This window comes from Epinephelus lanceolatus, chromosome 17 (genome assembly GCF_041903045.1).
Source record: "Epinephelus lanceolatus isolate andai-2023 chromosome 17, ASM4190304v1, whole genome shotgun sequence".
NCBI lineage: Eukaryota > Metazoa > Chordata > Actinopteri > Perciformes > Serranidae > Epinephelus > Epinephelus lanceolatus.
This window is the reverse complement of record NC_135750.1, coordinates 10,372,282-10,394,884: the sequence shown is the minus strand read 5'-3', so window position 1 is coordinate 10,394,884 and position 22,603 is coordinate 10,372,282. Positions and strand designations below refer to the sequence as shown.

At 41.6% G+C, this 22,603-nt stretch overlaps 1 protein-coding gene across 3 annotated transcripts; it reads left to right on the top strand.

Annotated features, from left to right (window-relative positions):
• Positions 1-22,603, top strand: arhgef33 (Rho guanine nucleotide exchange factor (GEF) 33). Of its 3 annotated transcripts, none has more exons than XM_033612788.2 (17): positions 1-150; positions 4,654-4,700; positions 7,087-7,251; positions 7,644-7,765; positions 7,932-8,077; positions 8,208-8,330; positions 9,536-9,662; positions 10,994-11,126; positions 15,635-15,742; positions 16,102-16,194; positions 17,861-18,009; positions 18,103-18,192; positions 18,299-18,468; positions 18,878-19,338; positions 19,424-19,648; positions 19,863-20,005; positions 20,325-22,603. In XM_033612788.2, exons 1-17 carry the CDS (start codon positions 99-101, stop codon positions 20,452-20,454), a joined length of 2,484 nt encoding a protein of 827 aa, XP_033468679.1. In that variant the 5' UTR covers positions 1-98; the 3' UTR covers positions 20,455-22,603. The 3 variants fall into 3 exon arrangements, with proteins under 3 accessions (XP_033468679.1, XP_033468678.1, XP_078016961.1); XM_033612787.2 differs by having other exon boundaries at positions 7,929-8,077; XM_078160835.1 differs by lacking the exon at positions 16,102-16,194 and having other exon boundaries at positions 7,929-8,077.

Sequence of the window (22,603 nt, the reverse complement as noted above, 5' to 3'; positions counted from 1 at the left end):
GTCAGAGGAGCGGACTGAAGTCATCTTGAGCTGGATAAGGACTTCAGAACTGGACAGCTGCGAACTAGATTGGACCGGACCTGACAGGATACCTTAATATGGATAATGAAAAAGATGAAACAGAGGATCAGACAGGAGATGTGCCAGAAGGTAAAACAAATGTCAAAAAACATGAGCTGCAACTTTTAATCAGATGGAGGAACAGTTTCTGGTTTGTACTGTAACTCAGTTAATTATGTCTCTCAGTAATCAGTGAATTGATAAGTTTATAAAATGTCAGCATCACAAATTCCAAGATCCCAAAGTGACATCTTCAACTGATTGATTGCAATGATATAAAACAGAGAAAGAGCAAAAAATATTCGACTTTCACATTTGATTGTTGCATCTGCTCTGACAGATTGATACAAACCAGTCATAAAGATTTTCCTTGAAGAAAGCTCAAGCTTTTGTTTAACGTAAGGTACCAAAGAGTTGTCTTGACTGAGAACATATCTACTGTATATCTGCAGTGATCTCATGTCCAATGTTCAGTTTTTTTCTTGAATGGCTGTGAATGATTTGAAATGCAACAGGTTTCGCCCAAGAAAGCTTCATTGGTTTAATGATGCCACCAGGCTATCCGTCATGACTGAGAACTTAAAATCCTGAGGTAGCACACAAAAATGTCATAACTGAATTTCAAAATTGTATCATGCTGTTGAAGTATATAGGCTAGTTGAAAACTATAGCCCCTTCTACACTGCCCGTTCAAGGCGGGAATATCACGCCATTATGCCACCTTGTGGTGTCGTATATAAGGCGCAATCGCAAAATGCGCGGGACAGAGTGCTCCCACCTGTAAGCTGCCATGAGAGGTACCAACAGCGCTGACACTGTAGATGTGTTAACAGGACAGCCAGCAGGACGAGACCGAGGGCAGGATGGGTGTGATGTGTATTATGTGTGTGACCCATGGTGGGAGATTTAAAAGTAGCCGTTAGCAGTTAGTGGTTAACTCAAAGAAGAAGAACAGTGGCTGTAAATGTCTGCCAACTGGGAAAACAATAAAATTCAGGAGCTCATAAGGAGCTGATATTAACAACAACACATCACCCGATGTTTAGTTTTTTTCATAAACACAACATTCACCTGCATTTTTGAAAAATTAAGAATCCCTTAATTTTTCTTTTTTATGTGGGACATTTAATCTCATCAGTTTTCTTTGGTGGATAAAAAAAGTCCCAAAAATATCTCTGACATTTCTGTACTGCAATTACTTGCTACTTATCATCCAACATAGGCCTATACGCTGATACAGATATATCTGTAATGATCTAATATCCACCAATCATATTGACCCGGCTGATTTGTCTGTCTAGCTCAGGGGTCGACAACTTTAACCATTAAGAGAGCCATTACTTGCCAAAAAGAGAAATAAAAAGCCTGTTAAGTCTAAATTAACCCATCAGCATTGCAAAGAGGTCTTAATGAGCATTCATTAATATAATGTAGGACAAGGTGGCCACTCTGCAGTGGGCTATTTGTAATTATTAAGTACTTTAGCTTTGCAGTGTTGGTGGTAAAAGTAAATGGATCTGTCCACACACTATGAATCCTCTATTTTACCCCAAGACTTTACCTTTTTTGGATTTTGAATCCAAAGCTAGCCTTGCTAAAGAGACGCCCAGGCTAACCACCGCTGCTGAAGTTCATCAAAATTTAGAGGAAAAGGCAGGCCATATGGGGGCGTCGGTGACTTAATGGGTAGAGCAGGCGCCCCATGTACAAGGCTGTTGCCGCAGCGGCCCGGGTTTGACTCCAGCCTGTGGCCCTTTGCTGCATGTCATCCCCTCTCTCTCTCCCTCTGCCACACCTGCTGTCCTGTCCATTAAAGGCATAATGCTCCAAAAAATATCTTAAAAAAAAAAAAAAAAGGCAGGCTGAGACGTATGATGCACATTTTAGTTGATGAAATGTTATAAAGTGTTTTAATTTGATATATAAGCTACACATGTTTACAGTTGTAGACTAGAATGCAGTAATCACTTTAGGCCTACAACAATGACTGAATGTTAAAAAATAAGCGTTTTTCATTTCCATATAATTTTACGTCAGAGCCACAGGGATCCAACTGGGAGGGACTAAAGAGCCACATGCGGCTCCAGAGGTGCAGACTGCCAACCCTGATCTGGCTCAATAGGAAATAATTATAGTCTGTAATTAAACTTTGAACCTTATTGTTCCAGGAGAAACACCACAACCAGTATATTTAAAGGGCTAATCAGCATTTATAAATGCAAAAGAGTGCCCGAACCCTTCACACAATAGCATTTACTGGATTCCATGTAGGCTACATGTGCCTTACCATTGTATAATGACATACTATTAGTGGTGATGTTGTTGTTTAATTGATTTAAATAAATTATAAGAACTGTGAGGAGCATTGTGTGTTTTCCTGTCTGTACTCCAATCACAGAACTACATCCTCTTGGTTTACCCATGGTAATGATATAACCACTCTTGTCTTTTAGCTTGAGGTCACTCTGGGACAGTATAATTTAACGTTGACATCTTGACACCAACTTTTTCTGAATTGTCTCAACTGAGGCCGACAGCACAAAGGGAAGCTGTCAGAGGAAATGTCCATGTTGTAGGACCGTTGGATACTGTTCAGTCCTTCTTCTGATCCATCACAGTGGAGAAATATTACGCAGTACAGATGTGATGCATTGTGCCTACAGGCCTGATCAATTATGCATGATAATACATGTAAAGTACGTATTTCAGATGACCCTGAGCAATGTTGACAGCAGCGTTGATCTCTGACATTCTCACAACAAACAGGAGCTTTGTGCTTTTATACAGACAGTTAATTGTCCCAGACTGTGCTGCAGTTAAAAGAAACAAAACATCATAAATATCAGCTCCTCGTGCAGCACTTTTCTCCAGCAGCCAGAAATCAGTGATTTCATCAGGAGGCACTTCCCAGAGCTGCTCCACTTGCAATGAATAGAAGACTTGGAGACTTATGGTTGCCACAAGTCATAGGGCGATCGACATGTAAGGGGTGAAGGGACGCTGAAACGATGCCCGTTGGATGAATTTCTCTCCTCAGGACTGGCACATGTGGCACTTTCACATGACTGCTGAAGCACTCTGAAACCTTACTGTTCTGACCTCAACGTCTGTGGCATAAAATCAGTCTCGCAGACCAGACTTATTATTCTGCTTTGATAAAAACATGACATCACTTGAGGCCGTAACTGTAATCTGTTAGGTGGTAGGACAGGTGGTATATAATACTGTACGTCAATGTTTTGGATAGATTTAAATATCTTTTGTTCATGTGTTATGTTATGATTGAAAAGGCAGTTCAGTGCAGATTAAATTGTGTCTAATTTATATGACTCATACTGTTTGTGGTTGAATTTAAGGTATATACACCTACCTACACATTTATTCCTGAGAGTTAAAAAGCACATGTACTTTGCAGTTTAAAGGCCCAGTGTATAGGATTTAGGGGGATTCATTGGCAGAAAGGGAATCTAATATTTCTAATCATGTTTTCATTGGCGTATTACCACCTGAAACTAAGAATCGTTGTGTTTTCGTTGCCTTAGAATGAACTGTTTATATCTACATACAGAGCAGGTAGGATATACAGTATAGCTGGATACAGCGTTGGAACTGGGGCCCCTGTTCATTCCTATGATAGTTGCTCAGTGGGGCATGAAGCCAAGACTTATGTGGTATGAAATTATCTGGATCTTTTGCATTGTGGGGCCCCTAGAGCAAGCACACTAGAGACTTAGGGCATCCAAACGACTAACTTCTGGTGTAGTCCTTCACTAACTTGATTCATTCATTCATTTTCCATAACTGCTTATCCTGTTAGGGGTCACGGGGGGGCTGGAGCCTATCCCAGCTGACACTGGGCGAGAGGCAGGGTACACTCTGGACAGGTCACCAGACTATCACAGGGCTGACACATAGAGATAGACAACCATTCACACTCACATTCACACCTACGGCAATTTAGAGTCTTTGGACTGTGGGAGGAAGCTGGAGTACCTGGAGCCCCACCGTGGGTTCAAACCAGGAACCCTCTTGCTGTGAGGCAACAATGCCAACCACTGCACCACCATGCCGCCCTCCTTCGCCAACTTGAATGGGGATAAAAAAGGATTTAATCGGCCAGCTCTTCTAGACTTTTAATGTTACCAAATGGCTTAAATCCCTATAGCATAACTAGTCATTTTGCGGGGGCTGTGACGCACAAAAAAGTGTATCCACTAATTTATAGATGTGTCTTTCCCAGTTTAAGTCTATGGAAAGTCTTTTCATCCATGTGCTAATTAAATTTTGGGTAGCATCGATAATTCTGGAGTCAGATAAGTCCTTATAACATCTCTGTTGTGGTTTCTGTTCTGAGTTTAAGATTTTGAATTCTGTCAAGATTTTAAGAAACAGATATTAAGATTTTCTTGTGACAACAGTAAAGTTCATTGTTCACAGTGGAAGTTTCCACCTCTGATGCCAGTCAAGCCAGCGTAATGTGAAATTACATCTTCTCCATTTTTCTGTTTAATTAACACATCATTAGCCAAGCTTTGAACAAGTCAAACTGTTGCTGTGCTGGCTGCTAACTGAGTTTTTTGTTTTTTCTTTTAGATACAGAAGAAAATGTGGCAGAGGAGACTGACCTAGAGATTGTTCAGGTAATCAAGAGCTCTACGTGTAGGTTGACGTTATAAGAACAAGCACCAATAACTGTCATTATTTTATAAGCAAACTCTGATAAACCTTGTGAAGGTGACAAACTTACGACTCCCTTTGATTAGAGGCTGGAGGCTCTTCTGTTGTCATTAAAACTTTCCCTCCAACTGTCAGGAGCAGAGGTCTAAACCTTTCTACAGTGCTGGCTGCTCTAACTAAACTAAAGGAGAGAGCACATCAGGTCAGTCCTAGCTGCTCTGCACTGACTTCCTGTTACATTTACAATTGATTTCAAGCTCCTCCTCCATGGTTACAAAACCCTATATGGGCTATTTGCCTCCAAGAACACTGCCATCAGCTGCTGTTGGTTTATTGGATTTCCAGAAACAGCCAGAAGAAGATCAGAGATGCAGCCTTTGTCAATTATGCCCAAAAGCTATGGAACACATTACCCACAGATATCAGGGAAGCCGGCTAAAAACTTATCCATTCACTTTAGCCTTTAACTAGCTCTGACTTTCCTTTCCTACAGGTCTTAAACTCTTTCTATTTACGCTTCAAGCTGCTGCAACTCTTTTAAAAAACCTGATTTATGATTTATAGTTTTACCATTCTATGATTTCATTAATCAGGTCTGTTTTATGTTCATACATAAAACTATTTTCATGAGAAGCTCTCAGTGCTTATACTGCCCTTATTGTAAAGCTCTAAATATAGTTTATTAGCCAGTAGAATAACATTTACTTTGCAATTTTTTCAGTTTTGACCATATGACGTGACCTTTGTGCACTTGACCTCTTGTAAATCAGTGTAGTAAACTTGGGCCTTTAAGCCTGGAGGTTAACTTTACTAACTGCCATAAAATGCTGCTATGAAAAAGCTACCATAACTAACAAAAGCTGCAAGAAATTAAATACTACTGTTCTCAAATGGAGTCCTGAGTGAGACCACTATGATTCTCACATTATATCCTCATGAACAATGAGGTTTATGGGGAATTCATACCGTCGTGGCTCTTTAGATCTGCAACCCCCCCAAGTGTAAGGCAGCACAGTAGCCCTGTCATATGCTGATAGCATCAAAAAGGAAGGAAAGCAGGAGGCAAACAAGACAGATGCTCTATTCAGTCTGCTGCCTGATGCCTTTCACATGACTGAGAGCGAGCAACAGAGAGATGCAAAGACGGGACGAGAGAGAGCTGCTTCCACCCGTGTTATGTTCTCATTCCCAAGAGTTGATTCAGTTATCCCTGCTGAATAAATTCAATCAGCTATTAATGAAAAAATGCAGAGAAAAAGGGAGGTGGATAAAGAGTCGACTGCTAAAAGAATATCAGTGAGAAGAGATGAGAAATGGCATTTGTTAAAAAAAGCAGGACTGTGTATGATGAAGGGATGAGCTGTTTACGGAAATGGCCTCTAATCTAAAAGAAGTCTGAGAAAACCCGAGTTAAGATGCACCAAAACCAAAATAAAAAACGAAAACCCCATAAAGATCCCACAGAGGGATCCTTACAGAGGAATTTAACACATTGATAGATTAAATGTGAGGATTTATAGCCGTAAAACAACTAAACAAATGAACAAAATCATGCAGAACTTGAAAGAGGTCACGCAAATATTTCGACAACTCAAGAAACAGCAGCAAAATCACCAAAGAACTGTATTAGATCATGATCATTGGTGCAAAGTTTCGACTTTTTCAAATTTGATCCTTTTGTTAGTTATCATGAGTTATACGCTTTATAAATATTTCAACTTTATAAACATTATGAGTTTGTTGTTCGCTCACACATATTGTTTTTTGTCCTTGTCATACATATCGAGCCGAGTCTTACTCTGAAGTCGTCAAAACCCGGAGCTTGGGCAGTGATTTGCAGCGTCAGAAACCAATGAATGATACGCGGCCAGTTGCCGTTATAGTTTAATGGCAATCGGTGTTGTCAGGGGGAAACGTGGCAGGCCAAGGACAAAAGTTAAGGCAACGAAAGTCCGACTGGGGCGGGCAGGACAGGTAGTGGATGGGTCCAACAAACCCAGGACTTTCACCTGAGAGAGCAATGTGCTTTTGTTGTTGAAGGAAAAACAAAAGTCCATTTGCGTTGTTGTACAGACAGAAGTATATTTTGAAAGAAGACAATGCATGTAACAGGCAGAACCTGACACGGCGTCCAAGAACGTCAACAACCAACACCTCCAGGGTACCTTGGACGTCATATCTGGACGTGGAAAGTCCATGACCAAATGTCAACTGCACAGAGCCGTAATCCAGTGCAATACATCAAATTTGAATCCTTTAAATTATTCTTCCTCTTTTCATTTGAAGCAATCAACACCCCAAAACAGGCCACTGACAACATTACATATTCCTCTGCTTCTTGTGACGCAGCTGCAGGGCCTGGTGACAGAGCTGCGCGAGGGGCTTCATGCTGCTTTGACGGAGCTGTGCGAGCTGCGCCAGAGGGACAACAGCCTGGAGGAGAAGCTCCAGGCACATCAGACTGATGTGGATGATAGGATAATGGGCCTCAAGAACTCGCTCAACACTTTCAAGGTGCTGGAGATGCTACACAGTGAAAACACACACATACACATAGAGTCTATTTTTGGTGAGGTGCAGAGGCCACTGTAATATAATTTAGAGCATCTGACTTGAACCGTAAACTAATTTCAGTGATTAGGCAGAGGGCAGCTCCTTCAGATGACTTACTTCAGACATACTCACAGACATGTAGCTTCCTCTGTGCAGCTCATGTTGTAACATCTGTGTGAGTTTACTGTTTTGGGTTTATTACATTATCTACGCAGACACCAACACATCACATGCATTAGTTGTATTCTGGGCGTGTGGTATATCACGGTGTAAAATACAACCCAGACACTGTCAGTCTTACCAGTTCACATGCAGCGACACTAATGCAGTTCCTTGGTATAATCTGCTTTCAGGAGGAGCTGAACGTGGTGTTGTTCCACATAAAGGATGTGTCCAGCAGACAGAGGGAGGTGCAGAAGAAGATTGAACTGCTGCAGTCAGAGAACACCAAAGATCTCATATCTGTTCCACACAGGTAGGCTGCAGATACACACACAAATGTTTCATCCAAAAAAATAGTTACCTCTAGCATGCCTGTTTATGCCAATAAAGTGCCGATGAGCTTTACTGTGTTGTATAACTTGGTAAATAAAGTTTTTAACTTATGTTACTTCTCCTGCTGCTGATTTATCCCAAAGCAGAAAGGGCTCCAAGGCAGATTTGCTGTCAGCATCAGGGGATGAACACATCTGTATGCCCAGCCAGGCAGACCTCAGTGTCATTCAGCACTTCTTTTCCAGTCTGCCCAACAGCGGGTCACCACAGCGGAGCAACACATCGACACAGAGTGAGTCTATGTGCAACTGTCAGTCATGTCTAACCACTGAGCTAGAAGGAAGTGAGGAAAATGAGATGACAGACCGATAAGAGCCAATTAGTCACATCTTTGTGTGTGTGTGTGTGTGTGTGTGTTGCAGCCTCTACCTCTGAGCAGGAGGCTCAGCAGCAGCAGAGAGGGTGTCCATCCAAATCTCCAGTGTGGGGAGAGAGGAAGAGCAGCAGAGACGACACAGAGGCAGCCAACAGCTCCACTGAAAACAGTAAGAAATAAAAACACGTGTTAATGCAACCAGTGATAATACTACTACTCACAGTTTGCTCACTAATCTACACAGACAATACTCACCCATTCATTTTGGGAAAGTGTCCTTTTCACTGTCTTGCAAATAGTTCGATCGTTCGTTCCAGGAAGTCACTACACCCAGTCAAGAAATAGTGACTGTAAAAGCACATTGTGTTATTTTCATACTTTGGTTTTATACCGATTTAACACACAAGATATGATGTGTTATTTAGTGAGTTTTAAGCCCAACTCAGACCAAAGATTCGCAACAAGACAAAACCATTTTAGAACGTTGCAGTGATATGAACTGGCTGTCTGAGCTTGAGTAAAGCCGGCTGATGGTGTCACCTGCAACTCAGCTGGTCACATTGCCGTAGGCTGGTTTTAGAACATAAAGCTCGTCACCTTGAGTCAAAGTGGCCACAGACGGTGTGTTTCCTTTCTGCTGCAGGTGCTCCGTCCCCGCTGAGCCCTCTGTTGCACCCTCACGGTGTGCCAGTGTCAGACAGTACTGCTCGCTCTATGTGCTTACAGTCCATCTGAAGCTCATTTTGTTTCTGTTTTTCGCTGTTTCATCACTAGGCTACTACAAATGCAGCTGTAGCCAGTATCACACTATCACTATCCTCATTCATATTTTAAGAAGCTACAAATTATATTCAGCCACAAAGTGAACCTGAAAAGCTGCAAATCAGAACACAAGTACAGAGAGTTGTTGCATGGAGATGATACACCGTTTCATCTAGTTGCATTGGTGTGATACGGCACGTTTTCAGAATGTTTTCGAGAATCTTAGAGGTACTAATAGGTGGATTTGGTTACATTGGGATAGAGCCAGGCTAGCTGTGTCCCTCTGTTTCTAGTCTTCATGCTAAGCTAAGCAAAGCTAACTGTCTCCTGGCTCCAGTTTGACGCTGAACACACACATGAAACTTGTGTCGATCTTTTCATCTAAGGGAATACGTATATTTTCCCAAAATGTCAAACTTCTCCTTTGATTTGAACAGATGACTGCACCAGTGGCAAAAAAATCAGATGACATAATCCCAAGCCCATATCACAAAACCACTGGATGTCAGTCTGAGAAACAAGAAGAATAAATAAACTACAGATGACTTTTATGTGACCCAATATAAATTAGATTTACACTGTGTTTGTATGTGTGTGTGTGTGTGTGTGCAGATAAGAGACAGAGAGTGGCTCTGGAGCTGCTGGAGTCAGAGAGAGTTTATGTGTCACACCTGTCTCTGTTACTGAAGGCCAATATCTCCTTTAATGGATCAGAAGCTCTCACCTCTAAGGACAAACGGTAAACCTGCGGACACACAAAGACAGCTGAGTTCAGGTTGATAAAAGGGGTCAACATATGAAAGTCTTACACGCACATCAACAACACACCTTAAAAGATAATATCAACATTTCATTTCAGCATGTACATTTAATAAGATACACACACAACCTTTGGAAACGCAGAATGACACAGATATCTCCAGCCTTATCTGATGTAGAAAAGACCTCTAAACCATGAAATTCAATAAATGTCACAGTCATTTCTATCTTTGTCTCTGACAAATATCCTCATAAACACACACAGATTAACACTCAGATTTATTCCGGGAGCAGCTACTGATCTAATTTCAGAGTTTACAGTGCGGGATGACAGGAAATAAACTAACCAAATAAAAGCAGGCTACAAACTCCAGTGAGACAGTGGTTAATGTGATCACTGCGTCAGCGTCAGCACACGTGTTCCCTATAACCAAAAGCACCAATGAAAAGGTGCAAATGCTGAACTAGTTGTTGATGATTGCATTTGTTTTAATTTGATTTACCTGCTGCCAAATGTCTGACACATAAGATGGCACAATAACTGTCAGAAAGTTTAGTTCATTACATGACAGTACAACCATGAAGGAAAACACTAGTCGGTGGTGGAGGTTTCTGTGAAGTGCTGTAAAGTTTAATTGATTTAACACACCCAAAACACACGTTAAACACCCATTAAACACACATTAAACATGCCTTAATAGAGACAGTTTCAAACACAAGTACACAAATCAGCTTCACTATAACTCACAGCATTCACAGACAAACACTTGTCTTTATCTGGACACATTTTCCCCACAAATACAACCTGCTAAAATTATTAGCACAAGCCTATGGCATTTTACACTGTATAAATTAGCCTAGCAGCTAGCAGACTTTTCCTCTTCTCATATGAAGCCAGGGACAACAGCAACATTTAACAAAGGTAACATTTCAAAATTCGACTCCATTACAACTCACAAGGTTCACTGACAAAACAACTGTCAACACTAAACACGTTTTCCAAACAAATACAACATGCTAATGTTATTAGCACAAGCCTATGGCATTTTACATTGTATAAATTAGCCTAGCGGAGATTTCCCCTGCTCATATGAAGCCAGGATGAATCACACACAAGACTTATAATGCTATTTTTGTGGAGGCTTTTTTGTCTTCACAATTTATTGTTTCTTATCTGTGAAATAAAACTAAATAAAAGCACCCAGATCTTTCAGAGCATGTTTCATTCTCATTTTAAAATCTTATGCCATGTCTGGTTTTATACAACAAAGAGAATTTTCTCTCCTCTTCGTTCTTTCTCGCTGTCTTTAGTCCATTTCCGAGCACTCTGAGGTTTCTGATCCAGCAGCACCTTGAGCTCCTCCATACTCTCCAGGAACGTGTGCTCAAGTGCCAGTGGCAAGGCATCATGGGAGACGTGTTCATGAGACTCACCAGCAAAGAGGTAAACCACAAACACAGAATCTGAACACATAAAGTACTCTGTATAAACTACCACTGGCTTCCTCAAACAATATTTGGCTCTTATTTTTTGGTTGTTAAGTATCCACACTGTTCTATTGCCACATAATATTGGAGGCATTTCACCAGAAGATGTTGGTGAAGATTCTCATGACATCATAACACACTGACGCAGAAGCTTGTTCACCTTAAGGACAAAACACTCAAACAAAGCAGAGCAATGTTGTATATGTAGTTAAGTGCAGCCAGGAATGTACAGACTTATACACTGGTGAAACAAACCAGTTACTCCACAAGCACATGGAGAGCCAGCTCCTCAGGTCAAGACGCCACTTACATCTAAAGGAGAAGGCACACTCCTTCGAGGACAGCAATGTGCACATTTTGCCCAGAGAAGGAAGATGGTTTGAAGGAGGCGTGAAAGAAGCCACCTATGTCAAATTTGAACAAACATAGTTAAACAGAGGAGGTGGCCTACGACACCACTTACTGTATCACCCACCTACAGTGCAGTCTTAGGATCCCTCCCCACACGGCTTAACACCCATTCACACCTGGACCTATCAAACCCGAATGACACATAAGATGGCGGAGTGGGCCAACGCTTCACATGTGATTTCGATGACTCTAAGGTTCACACCCACACTGAGGTGAAAGCTTGTGACTCCGCACCAGTCTATTGCCCTGTTTCCACTGAGAAGTACGGTACAGTTCGGTTCAGTACGCTTTTTTTCTGTTTCCACTGTGAAGTTTCAGTTTAAGTTTATTTAATTTATTAATCCCCCTGAGGAGAAATTCAATGTTTTCACTCTTGCTTGTCAATTACACACAGGTCTGAAAGACACACACATGCCCACCCACGAAAAGTTGTGGATGGTACCAATGGGACTGTTCCGTGCCATCCCCCATACTGTAGCTATGTTTCCATCCAAAAGTGATTCGAATCATTGAGAAATACACATTAAAATAAATACAAATCCTGTATGTTTCCATTAAATGTACGGACTTTGGTGAAAACTACGAACTCACGCGAGTTTTCCACAGAACCGTAAATAAAAGAAGTCTCGCATTCTTCTTCTTCTGCGTTTTCTGGCAGTTGGCAACCAGCTTGTAAATGCATTACCGCCTTCCCGACCCAGAGTGTGGATATCACCATGGAGAGAGGTGCGCTACGTCAGACTTAATTCGAACGTAACTGTTTCCATCCCCCGTTTTGCGAATTGTCATTTTTTCCGAATCAACCAAAACCCGGCTAAAGCGAGCGTATTTTAGTTTGTGCGAATCAGGGGATTTTAATTCGAATTTTGGCGTTTCCATCATAATTTTCCGATGCGATACTTCTAGATGCATCTAAACAGGCTGATGGAAACATGGCTAGTGAGTGCTGGACGGAGCAGTGAGTGACAACAATCCCGCCCACATAAAAGAGCGGACCAAGGGTCTAGGTACCCTTTCTGAAGGGTTACTCTTGGTTCCAAAGGTACCATACCGAAAGTCTTCGGTGGACACAGGGCTTATTCAAACTGAAGAAGCCTCTTGGGTGAGAGGTGAAACGTCTTCAAGAAACTCAAGCAAGTCCAGTTGCCTACAATGTAGCACTTAAGATATCACCAGATTATTTTTCTCCTGACAATTTTGTGGATGTAGATATATCTATACACCATGTTCTGGCTTGTAAAGTAAAAACCTCAAAAGTCTTGACACCTGTCCCACCTGCAGGCAATGAACATTTACGTTTTCTATTATAGCGAGGGGTTATTCCATTTTACCTAGAAAGCTGCTTTGTCTTGAATAAGGAACTCAGCCTGATCTGTTTGTAACCACTCAGTGTCTGCATTTGTAATAGAGTATTCCACTTGTTTGCACTTCGTCGCTCCATTTTGTCATATTTTGACCGCTGTGGACAAAATGTTTCAAGGAATCTTTTGGTATAATTCAATTAAATCCAGCACCACAACTACCACCACAAACCACAGCCTTCAAAGTGACCACAGAGCTGAATGAGCTCTTTGTTGACGCTGGCACAGTTACAACCAGAACCAAAATCTGAAAATCTCCAGAATGTAGGCAAGGGCGAGGGTTTTTGTTTTTTACACTTGAGTGGACACATATGAAACAGAAGGGAAATGTCTTAATTTCTTCAAATAAAGTCCTCTGATACTTTCATGTTTTAACAAGGGGACAAATGCCATACTCTAAAAATTGCACCCCTGTGAAATCCATGCCTATGAATGTAGGATATATCTGGTATTTCTGTGGATATTTGAATAACCATATAATAGCCCTCAAAAGATTGGGAGCCCCCAGTTTACTCGCTTGTTAATCAAAAACTTGCCATTCACAGCACACAGTGCTGTTCCAGACTTTTTAATGGGGGGGGGGGTCAAAGGTTTGGTCTTGTGACTGCCCATTCATAATGAATCTGAATCACTTTGGCAGCCGTGACGGACATGAAATGAAATGTCAAATTCCAGCAGAGCCATGTTGAGAGCTGGAAAACAGATGTAGTACAAAGACAACAGTGGTTCTTGTGATCACTGTACAAAATTACTGATGGCAAAATGATACTAGTCTCAGACGCAACCCCCTGCAGGTTTGCTATTGTCACTGAATGGTGATGCCTATGTGAGGATTTTAATATTTTAAAAGGGTGAATTAGGACTTCAGTTTGCCACTATAATGTTAGTAGTGTGAAAAACAAAATGCTCATGTGCAGATTTAAAGTATTTAAACAAACTTCAATGAGAGTTAAAAACAAGAAGTGTTTTGTAATATTAGGAAGGTGCTAATGGCAACCAGAACCCAGCTGACAGCCAAAAAATTAGATCCAACACACTGAAGCTAATGAGTCTATTCTATTAACGCCAATGTGTGGCTGATTGGCTCGGAGTAAATGGGGGGAAATTAGGTAATTGGAAGGAACACCTTCCTATTTAGAAAAAGTAAAGGCAGGGTTACAATGCATTATGGGTCCTAGCTTGCAAACTCAGAGCTTGAGGAAGGAAAGAAATAAAAAGAATGAAAGAAATCCTCCAACTACAAGCAGAACGCCAACACAAGTGGACTGAGTTCACACCAGAGAGAACGATCCATGTGGTGCAAAAGTTTATTTTTATTTGACATTTTTTTCCTTCCTTAATCCTATATTTAAGTTAATATATTTGACATTCATACAATATCAGTTATATAATATGTATTACCAACCCAGTCTCACTCTGAAGCCGTCAAAATCCGGTGTAAGGCACTGAGTTGCAGCGTCAGACACAGATGAAAAAAGCCCTCCTTTAATGTCAGCATGATACATGGCCAGTTGCCGTTGGGATTTATACTTGTGCGTCAGCTCCATGTGGAACCTACGCCGTAGCTTACACACATGGCCAACGCCAATGTGAGCATTTATACTTGTGCTTTGGTTTATACTGCTTATACTGGACAGGAGTGGTGGATGGGTCCAACAAACACGGACTTTCACCTGGGAGAGCGGTGTTCGGGTTTCGTAAGATTCTAAAGCCAAACCTTGTTCTTTTTTCCTGAACCTAACCGCGTGCTTTTGTTGTTGAATGAAAAAAAAAACGTCAATTTGCAGTGTTGTACCAACGTAGTGAGTTAATTTTGAAAGAGACTGTATGTACACTATAATTTCCTGTGAAAACAGAAGTGTATTTTGAAAGAAGACAATGTGTGTAACAGGCAGAACTTGACATGGCGTCCCGGAACGTCAACAACCAACACACCCGGGGTACCTTGCATGACGTATGTTGACATGGAAAGTCCATGACCAAACGTTGATATGTAACAAGGTCGGAGTGAGAATGTGTTGGTGGTACACAGTTCATCAAATGTCTAACGAAGTGACAAGAAGCTGCTATCCTGTTTGAAATATTTAATTTTTGCCAAAATTTACCTTCTCAGCTTAAACTTTATCGACCTTTAGCTCCACCTGCAAATATTTGTGAAGGCCACAGATCTGACACTGACGATAGCTTATCAAAGTTTAGATTTTGTAAAAATATGGCATCATACTTTCATTGCACTTTTGTAAGTTTTTAAAATGTTTTTTTACTCAAAAATATTTTCATAGGCATTTTATTTGTGTAGTGTGTTGTATGCCCTGTATGTATAATGTGAATTATAGGGAGGCCTGAAAATTATAGATTGTGCTGGTGGGGTTTCTGAAAACATCTCACCTCAACAAACAAAGAGCGTCATGAAATAAATTAGTGAATTGCTTTAAGTTAGTAAAGAAAATGCTAGAAATGCTTAAAGGCAGACAATGCAGGGATCGTCAGCACACAGTATTTCCAGGGAAAGAGAGAGAAAGAGATTGTTTTGTAAGAAAGTCCTGCATAGTGTACCTTTAATCTAAGTTTATATTAACCTTCTTTATGTTCGTCAAACTCTTTCTGACAGTGAAGGGAGGACAGGAAGTGGACATGTGTGTAGATGGTGCATGAACAAACTCAGACAGCATCTCTCTCTTCCTCCCCACAGAGTGACTTCTTGAACTTCTACGTGTCGTACCTGAAGGAGCTTCCAGACTGTCTGTCAGTCGTCACCATGCTCGCCTCCAGCTCCGTGAAATCTTCTGCCTTCCTGGAGGTAACACAAACAGAGAGATCAGGACAAGAAGTGACATGACAGGGAGGACATGTTATTGTATAGCACGAGAGAGTGTGACAGGGCAGACAGGACAGGATGTGATGATGAGTGAAAGGGATGAAAAGACAGAGAAGGACATTTATTGTGACTAACACCAGAGAACACCAGCATTCCTGTGATTCTGAGACATATGTTTAAGTAGCTGGTGACTTACTGTAGTTGCCGCTTTAGCTGGTGATCCAAAAACTAAATTTTAAGCCCTGTTTGTGTACAGTAGCTACAGATACAGAAGAAAGTCACTGACTGGTCGACCTGTGCTTCCCTTTTTGCTCCGACTGGCCGCACGTTGCTTCTATCAGAGTGAAATAATGGGTGACGAATCCAGACCCTCGCTCCACACTCTGCTCCTCCAGCCGGTTCAGAGGATCCCTGAGTACCTGCTGCTGCTACAGGTTAGATTGACACACTTTACAATGCCACACACTGTCAATTCAAACTCAGTCTTCATACAGGACATTTCATTTTTCATGTCATACATACAGCAATAATGCTTAAAGTTGCACTCTCTGGTTCCTCTTGGCCGTTTCAAAGCACGGTTGCAGAATTTTGTGCACAATCTTCTATACGCCGATGTCACGTGTGTCTTAGCTGGTCTTTGTGATCACGTATAGTTGCCCTTTTTTGCGTTTTTATGGTTCACTTCTAGTTTATATAAACATACTTTTTGGCTTGTATTTGTAGTACTGTCCCTCACACAAGATTAAAGACGAAAGGTGATAGAGCCTTTAAGGCTGTTGCACTGAAATGGTGGAATGCACTACCTCATGAGCTGAGAGTGGCTTCTTCCATGGACATTTTTAAAAAGCAGTTAAAAACACATCTGTTTAGGCATGCGTTCCATTAATTGTCCATTGTATCATCTCTGTATTTTGCTGCACTTTACTTTTTATTTGTTTTTGTGTATTTTTGCATTGTTTCTGTTATTGTATTTTTTGTATTTTATCTTGTGAAGCACTTTGTGAGTCCTCTCTGCGAGAAATGCTATATAAATAAAATTTACTTACTTACTTACTTACTTACTAGTAATCTCATTTTGTGTTTTAAATTGCTTGTTTTAGAGCTTTATTTTTTTATTCTGTATTTTGTTGTTTTGTGTGTTGCTGCCTGTCTCGGCCAGGACGCTCTTGAAAAGGAGATTTCAAGAGGTTTTCCTGGTTAAATAAATAAATTTAACTAAAAAATAAAAGAAATACTAACGGGCGCGGATTCACAACAGCTGCAACCACATATACATATGCATCCATGAGTTGCCCCTTTTTTCCCCAGTTGCCATAAACAGTTAATCAGCTGTCTTTTGGCTCATGATCAATCTTTGCACAAAATCTTGGGCAAGTCTATAAATCCATTTGGAAGCTACACACCTTTTTGTGACAGGCCACTATATCACTATAGCAAATTTCAGCCTCCTCAGGCAAAAGCTGTAGCCTCCAGTGGTTGGGTAAATTCTTGTGGACTGACCAACCATCTGACAAAGTGAGCTATAAAGCTGCTGGTTGCTGATAGAATTTGAGAAGATGCATAAAGAAAGAAACAGAGTGAAGACAGAAAAATATGTTTGATATCTCAACCCAATCGCCAGCATAAAAGTTGGCATTGTACGTTTCTGCAAACCACCGATCTGTAACATTTTACATTATGTTGTAGCAGATATGTTGAAACTTTTCATTTAGTTATGTTTAGGCACAAAAACCAGTCGGTTGCGGTCAGAAAAAGATCATGTTTTGCTTAAAATACCCACACAATCACCGCTGGAAATGCTGTGATGTGTTGCTAATGAACAACTGTGTTTGTTGTTTGTTGGTCTTGAACAGTGGTCTGCAGCTTGGCAGCCATCTTGTCAAGATCTCACACTATCCCCGCCACCTCTACAGTCAGTTTATATACATGTTATCAGAACTATGGCACGTCAGAAACAACATGATACATCTACAACATACAAATGTAACATATCCATGGTACAATGCCAACATTTTCCTCTGGTGACTGTAATGAGTCTGTAGACAGCATCTGCTCAAAGACTTGTGAACTTATATAATTTTAATATCCGTGTCTGCGTAGGGGCTTCTGAGGCAGACAGACGCAGAGCACCCGGACTACTACCTGCTGCTGGTGTGCATCCAGCAGTTCAGGTCCTTCACGGCTCAGTACCACCACCTCCTCCAGCACAACCAGGAGCTTCTGATGCACAACCGCAAGGAGGTGAAGAGGTCAGGATTACCACTCTGCAAAACGTAACGTTACATGCATGCTTCAGAGGTTTAACGAGACATATTCTCACTGTGTTCTACTGTATGCTGCAGGTCGACCATGAAACAGCTGTTAAAGACAATGGAAGGTGGGATTCAAGCGAACAACATCGGCTCACCGTACCCGTGTAACAGTGCCATGTTGTGAGTATTCTACATTCGTAACCAGCATGTCTCTTATTTGTTGCTAACCAGGTAGCACACCGTGGGTTTATCAGAGCTGTTGATTTGAATTATCTTCCCCTCACAGAGAGCATGCCAACCAGGTGAAGCGGAGCAAGCAGCGTCTCCTGGAGCAAATCCAGTCGCATCGGTTCCAGGACTGGGATCGGGAAAAGGATCATGACCCTCACTGTTATGACGCAGAGTGGCCCGCCCACGTCCCGTTCTTCAACCATGAGCTGAACCACAAACCATCAGGTCTGTGCTCACAGAAGCTTCTGATTACTGTAACAGATGACCCCCTGTGGTCTCTGTTTGATTATACATTATACTCTGGGCATTGACAGGAATGGTGTGAGTTTTAATAGGCTGATCTTGGGAGGCGTCAGTATGCATAAAATGAAGTGCCTGTCAGATTGTCGAACAGTGTCTGAAAACAATATCTGAAAAATCAAGTGCAAGACTGTCTGAAAGTGTGCATTGTTTTCCCTATTTGTAAGATTCATTGTGTTTTGACCCTCTCTATGACAGCATGTTCTTTGTTCAGCATTTCCTGACTATGAATAAGTACCTCATATAATAGTTCAAAAGATCCAAACTATCCCTTTAAATGCTTTTGTGGTTGTTGCCCCATTGGTTAACCAGTCAACCAATCTTTGGCCTTCAGGTCTTGGCAGTATCCCAGAGACTGAGGGATCTGAGAGGTCCATGTCATACCAGCATCATCTGCCCTCCAGACCTGCAGACTTCCGTCAGGTTCAACCGGGGTCTGCTCTAGCAGATGCTCTCGGAGAGTTCCTTCTCCCCCCAGACCCCCCAGGGATGGAGAGCCTCTATGAAGAGGACAGAGGCTCCATTCATGATGTCTCCATGTTCGATCGCTGCTCCAGTGCTTCTTCAGATTCCTCCATCGACATCGCCTTTGTGAAGTGCCCCAAAGCGCCATCAGCGTCTCATCACGCTATGGCAGCCAATGTGCCTACAACTCGTGATGTCTTCGGCAATGGAGGCAGCCATGGGAATGGTTACAGCAAACTGCCCAACCGAGGGTGCGTATCTCCCGATGAAGCTGTGATGATGCGCCGCAATCAGCATCGCCCCCTTCAGGCCAGCCAGCGTAAGAGCAAGGTGAGCTTGTGTGTGCTTTAAGTTCAGACAAAGATTGTCAAATAATTGTGTAAAAATTAATGTATATGTCTTGTCTTCTGTCCAGTCACTGAACGGCCTGCAGATGGACAACACAGTGAGTAGTGTGGATAGTGGTCCTCTGTCAGACCACCTCCAAAGATTGGGACTGGGCAGCCATGCAAAGCTGGAGCGTCAGGGCAGTAAGGGCAGCAAAGGGTGCTCCACCCCGTCCCATAAGGTCCACAGCCCCCTGGGGAACAGAGGGGACATCGAAAAACAGGGCGATGATCTTCATGGGCTGCTCAGCATTGTGGGTTTCAGCAAATATGTCAACGAATCAATATATTTTTACCTGAAAGCTGTTTGTACCAATCAATGACTGGTCAATGCAAGGACATTTAAAATCGAGCAACACCCTCGATCCTTTTCTTAACTGTACATATGGCAGTCACTGTCTTTAGGAGACAGAAACACTATGAATGGTACCAAGTGTCATCAAACCTAATTGTGTTCAACCCCACCAGGACTCCGGGTTCCAGTCGTGGGGCGACGAGCCAAAGTGGAGGGCGGGGACAGAGGAGAATAACCACACCCCCTTCAGCGAGAGGGGCAGGAAGCAGGACAAAGGAGGCTTCAGAAGCTCGTTCAAGAAACTCTTCAAGAAGAAGTAAGTTTTGAAACTTTTTGGAAGTTATACGGACGTATGGATGAACGACTGATGATATACAGCATTGGTAAAGATTGGGAGTCATTTTCTGGGTACATGTCCAAACAATTCGGCCAATTAGCAACCAGTAGTGGCTAAAGCATAGGGTTAGTCACTACAGTAAGACTGGAAATATGAACATGAATGGCTTGATACTGTATCTGCTTTGAGAGCAAATGAATGCTGTCAAGAATTTCTTGAAGATAGAAAAAAGATGGAAGAACATGGACACTCTGACTTGGAACAGTGAACTTTACCCCGTGCTGTTTCTTTCTAACAGGAGCACTGATGAGAAGAAGGAGAGGGGAGGCGAGAAAACACCAGACAACCAAAACAACGGAGAACACGAGACACCGGGGAAAAATCCCAAACTGACACATCTGGAGTTAAACCGTGGCACAGCTGTATGAACACCACTCTGTCACACAGATTGAGGGTACATAAAAACTGAAGAAGTACAACATGAGGTTGTCTTTTTTAGAACTGCTGTACAGGTATAAGCTATTTAGCTAAGCAACTTTTCATCTCATCATTTCCAACTATGGATGTGATTTATATTTAAAAGACAAAAGTTCTGCCCCTGGCCTTCACACTGAAGGAAAGCACTTGACATGGCTGCGCTGCTGTGGACGCCATTTATAACAAAACAGCACTTATGGTTGAAATTTGGCTGAGTACTCCCACCAAAATGACACAGGAAGATAAGGCAGCAATGTGGCCTAGATTAGGCTGCATTAGTTTGGAGTCATTTTAGAATTAAATGTGACTATGCAGTCAAAGACCAGCTGAACTTTTTGTAAATGATGTGCTTACAAACGTGACTGCTAGAGAGCGTAGTTTGACACAGTCCATGCCCATGCCGTAAATAGCTCTGCTCTACCTCCAGTTTCTTCACACTTTTCTGATAACACTCTTTTCTTTTTCTTTTTTGTCAAGGTGTTTTATTTGCACCCAACTTTCAAATCAGTGCAGACCTAATTTAGAAACTCTTTTTAAGTGTTAAAAGTATATTATTTATATTATATTGACCGTAACCGCGATATTTGAAAATTACGTTTTGATATCATGTAAATAATTCTGTTCCTTTTTGCTCTCGCTTGGTTTCCCTCCCCCAATGCCATCTGGTTGCCTTTTTTTTTATCTTTGCAATATGTTCACAAATTGCTCTTTTCGTGCAGTTTTTGACGGTGAGGCCTCGTGTTCACCAAAGTGTTTTTCCCAGCTGAAAATGCCAGGTGTTCCTCCAGAGACGCCCATCTTAGTGCATCGTTTTTTCAGCTGAGATGCTTTGGTAGTGTCTGGTTGTTAGGATACAGAATACTTGCGGAAGTAAAAATGTTGGCACACAGTAGAGTAGTGGTTCCCAACCGGTGGCTCACGGTCCAACAGAGGGTTGAGTGACTCGAGCACATGTCAAGCTTGTAAAAATCACACCTTACTTTGAAGTACTGTGAATTTCTGACACAGAGCTTTTATTTTGAAGTGCCGTTTCCTGCTGTAGAGTGAGTGAATAACTGACAGCTTCTTAACAGAGACAGCAAACTAGCTCGACAACATGTATGATGCTGAATGTGTTAAACTGTGTGGACCTTGAACTGATGATTAAGGAGAGATCTGGACCCTGTGGATGGACCAGTTGGGAACCACTGCGGTGGAGTACTTGCTCTGGAGGAAGGGAAGGCTGAAGCACGTAGGGAGAGAAGATAGACACCCCCCTCAGTCAATATGGGTTCATGGGAGGAAACACATATTAATATATATACAGTATATTAACAGATTTCTCATCCACTTTTTTTGTTGTTCAGCTCTTGTACATGTAAAATGTGGCATTTGTCCCGCCCCTCCTCCACTGTGACTGGACAGCTGGGTAAAAAGTAACAGTGACGAGCGCAGAGTTTTACCCAAAATCCAACATTTTTCAACTCTCGGCGCTCAGAAAAAAAAATAGATAAAAAAAATAGGCCTGCATATAAAAAATAAGCAGGTCTCAGAAAAAATAATTCTTCAGTGGACACGCTCGTCACGGTTTCAGACTCGTAATTTGAGTGTACCAAAATTAATTTGCCAAAAAAGTGACAGAACACACAAAAAACAAAGTTGAAGATATATTTGACCAATAGCACATTTTTTAAATACATTTTTCTATAGATTTCACGATAACATCTATTGTGAAATCTGTTGGGCGCGATAATGGTGTAGTGAGAATCTGGTTCAATACTGTTCCCTCTTTGTTTTGCAACATGGGTGCTGTTCCTAATTATTCAGCAACTATTTCACCACTTCATCAGACTCTGACACTCATCTGTACAGGCTTCACTTCAGTTCATCTTTCTACCAGTCTGCTTAATGTGCTAAACCATAATCAGAAATTATCATATTGTGCATATACTCAGGAGAACAAACATTAAGATGATGTTATTTTGTGCATTTTGTTTAAAAAACAAAATATTAAATGTCTCTGTGACAGTTATGTCTATGCAGTGAAGAGTTTTCTAAGAGATGAATGTGACAATCAGGAGACATTAAGAATGTTCAATAAAGGTGCACGTTAAAGATTCA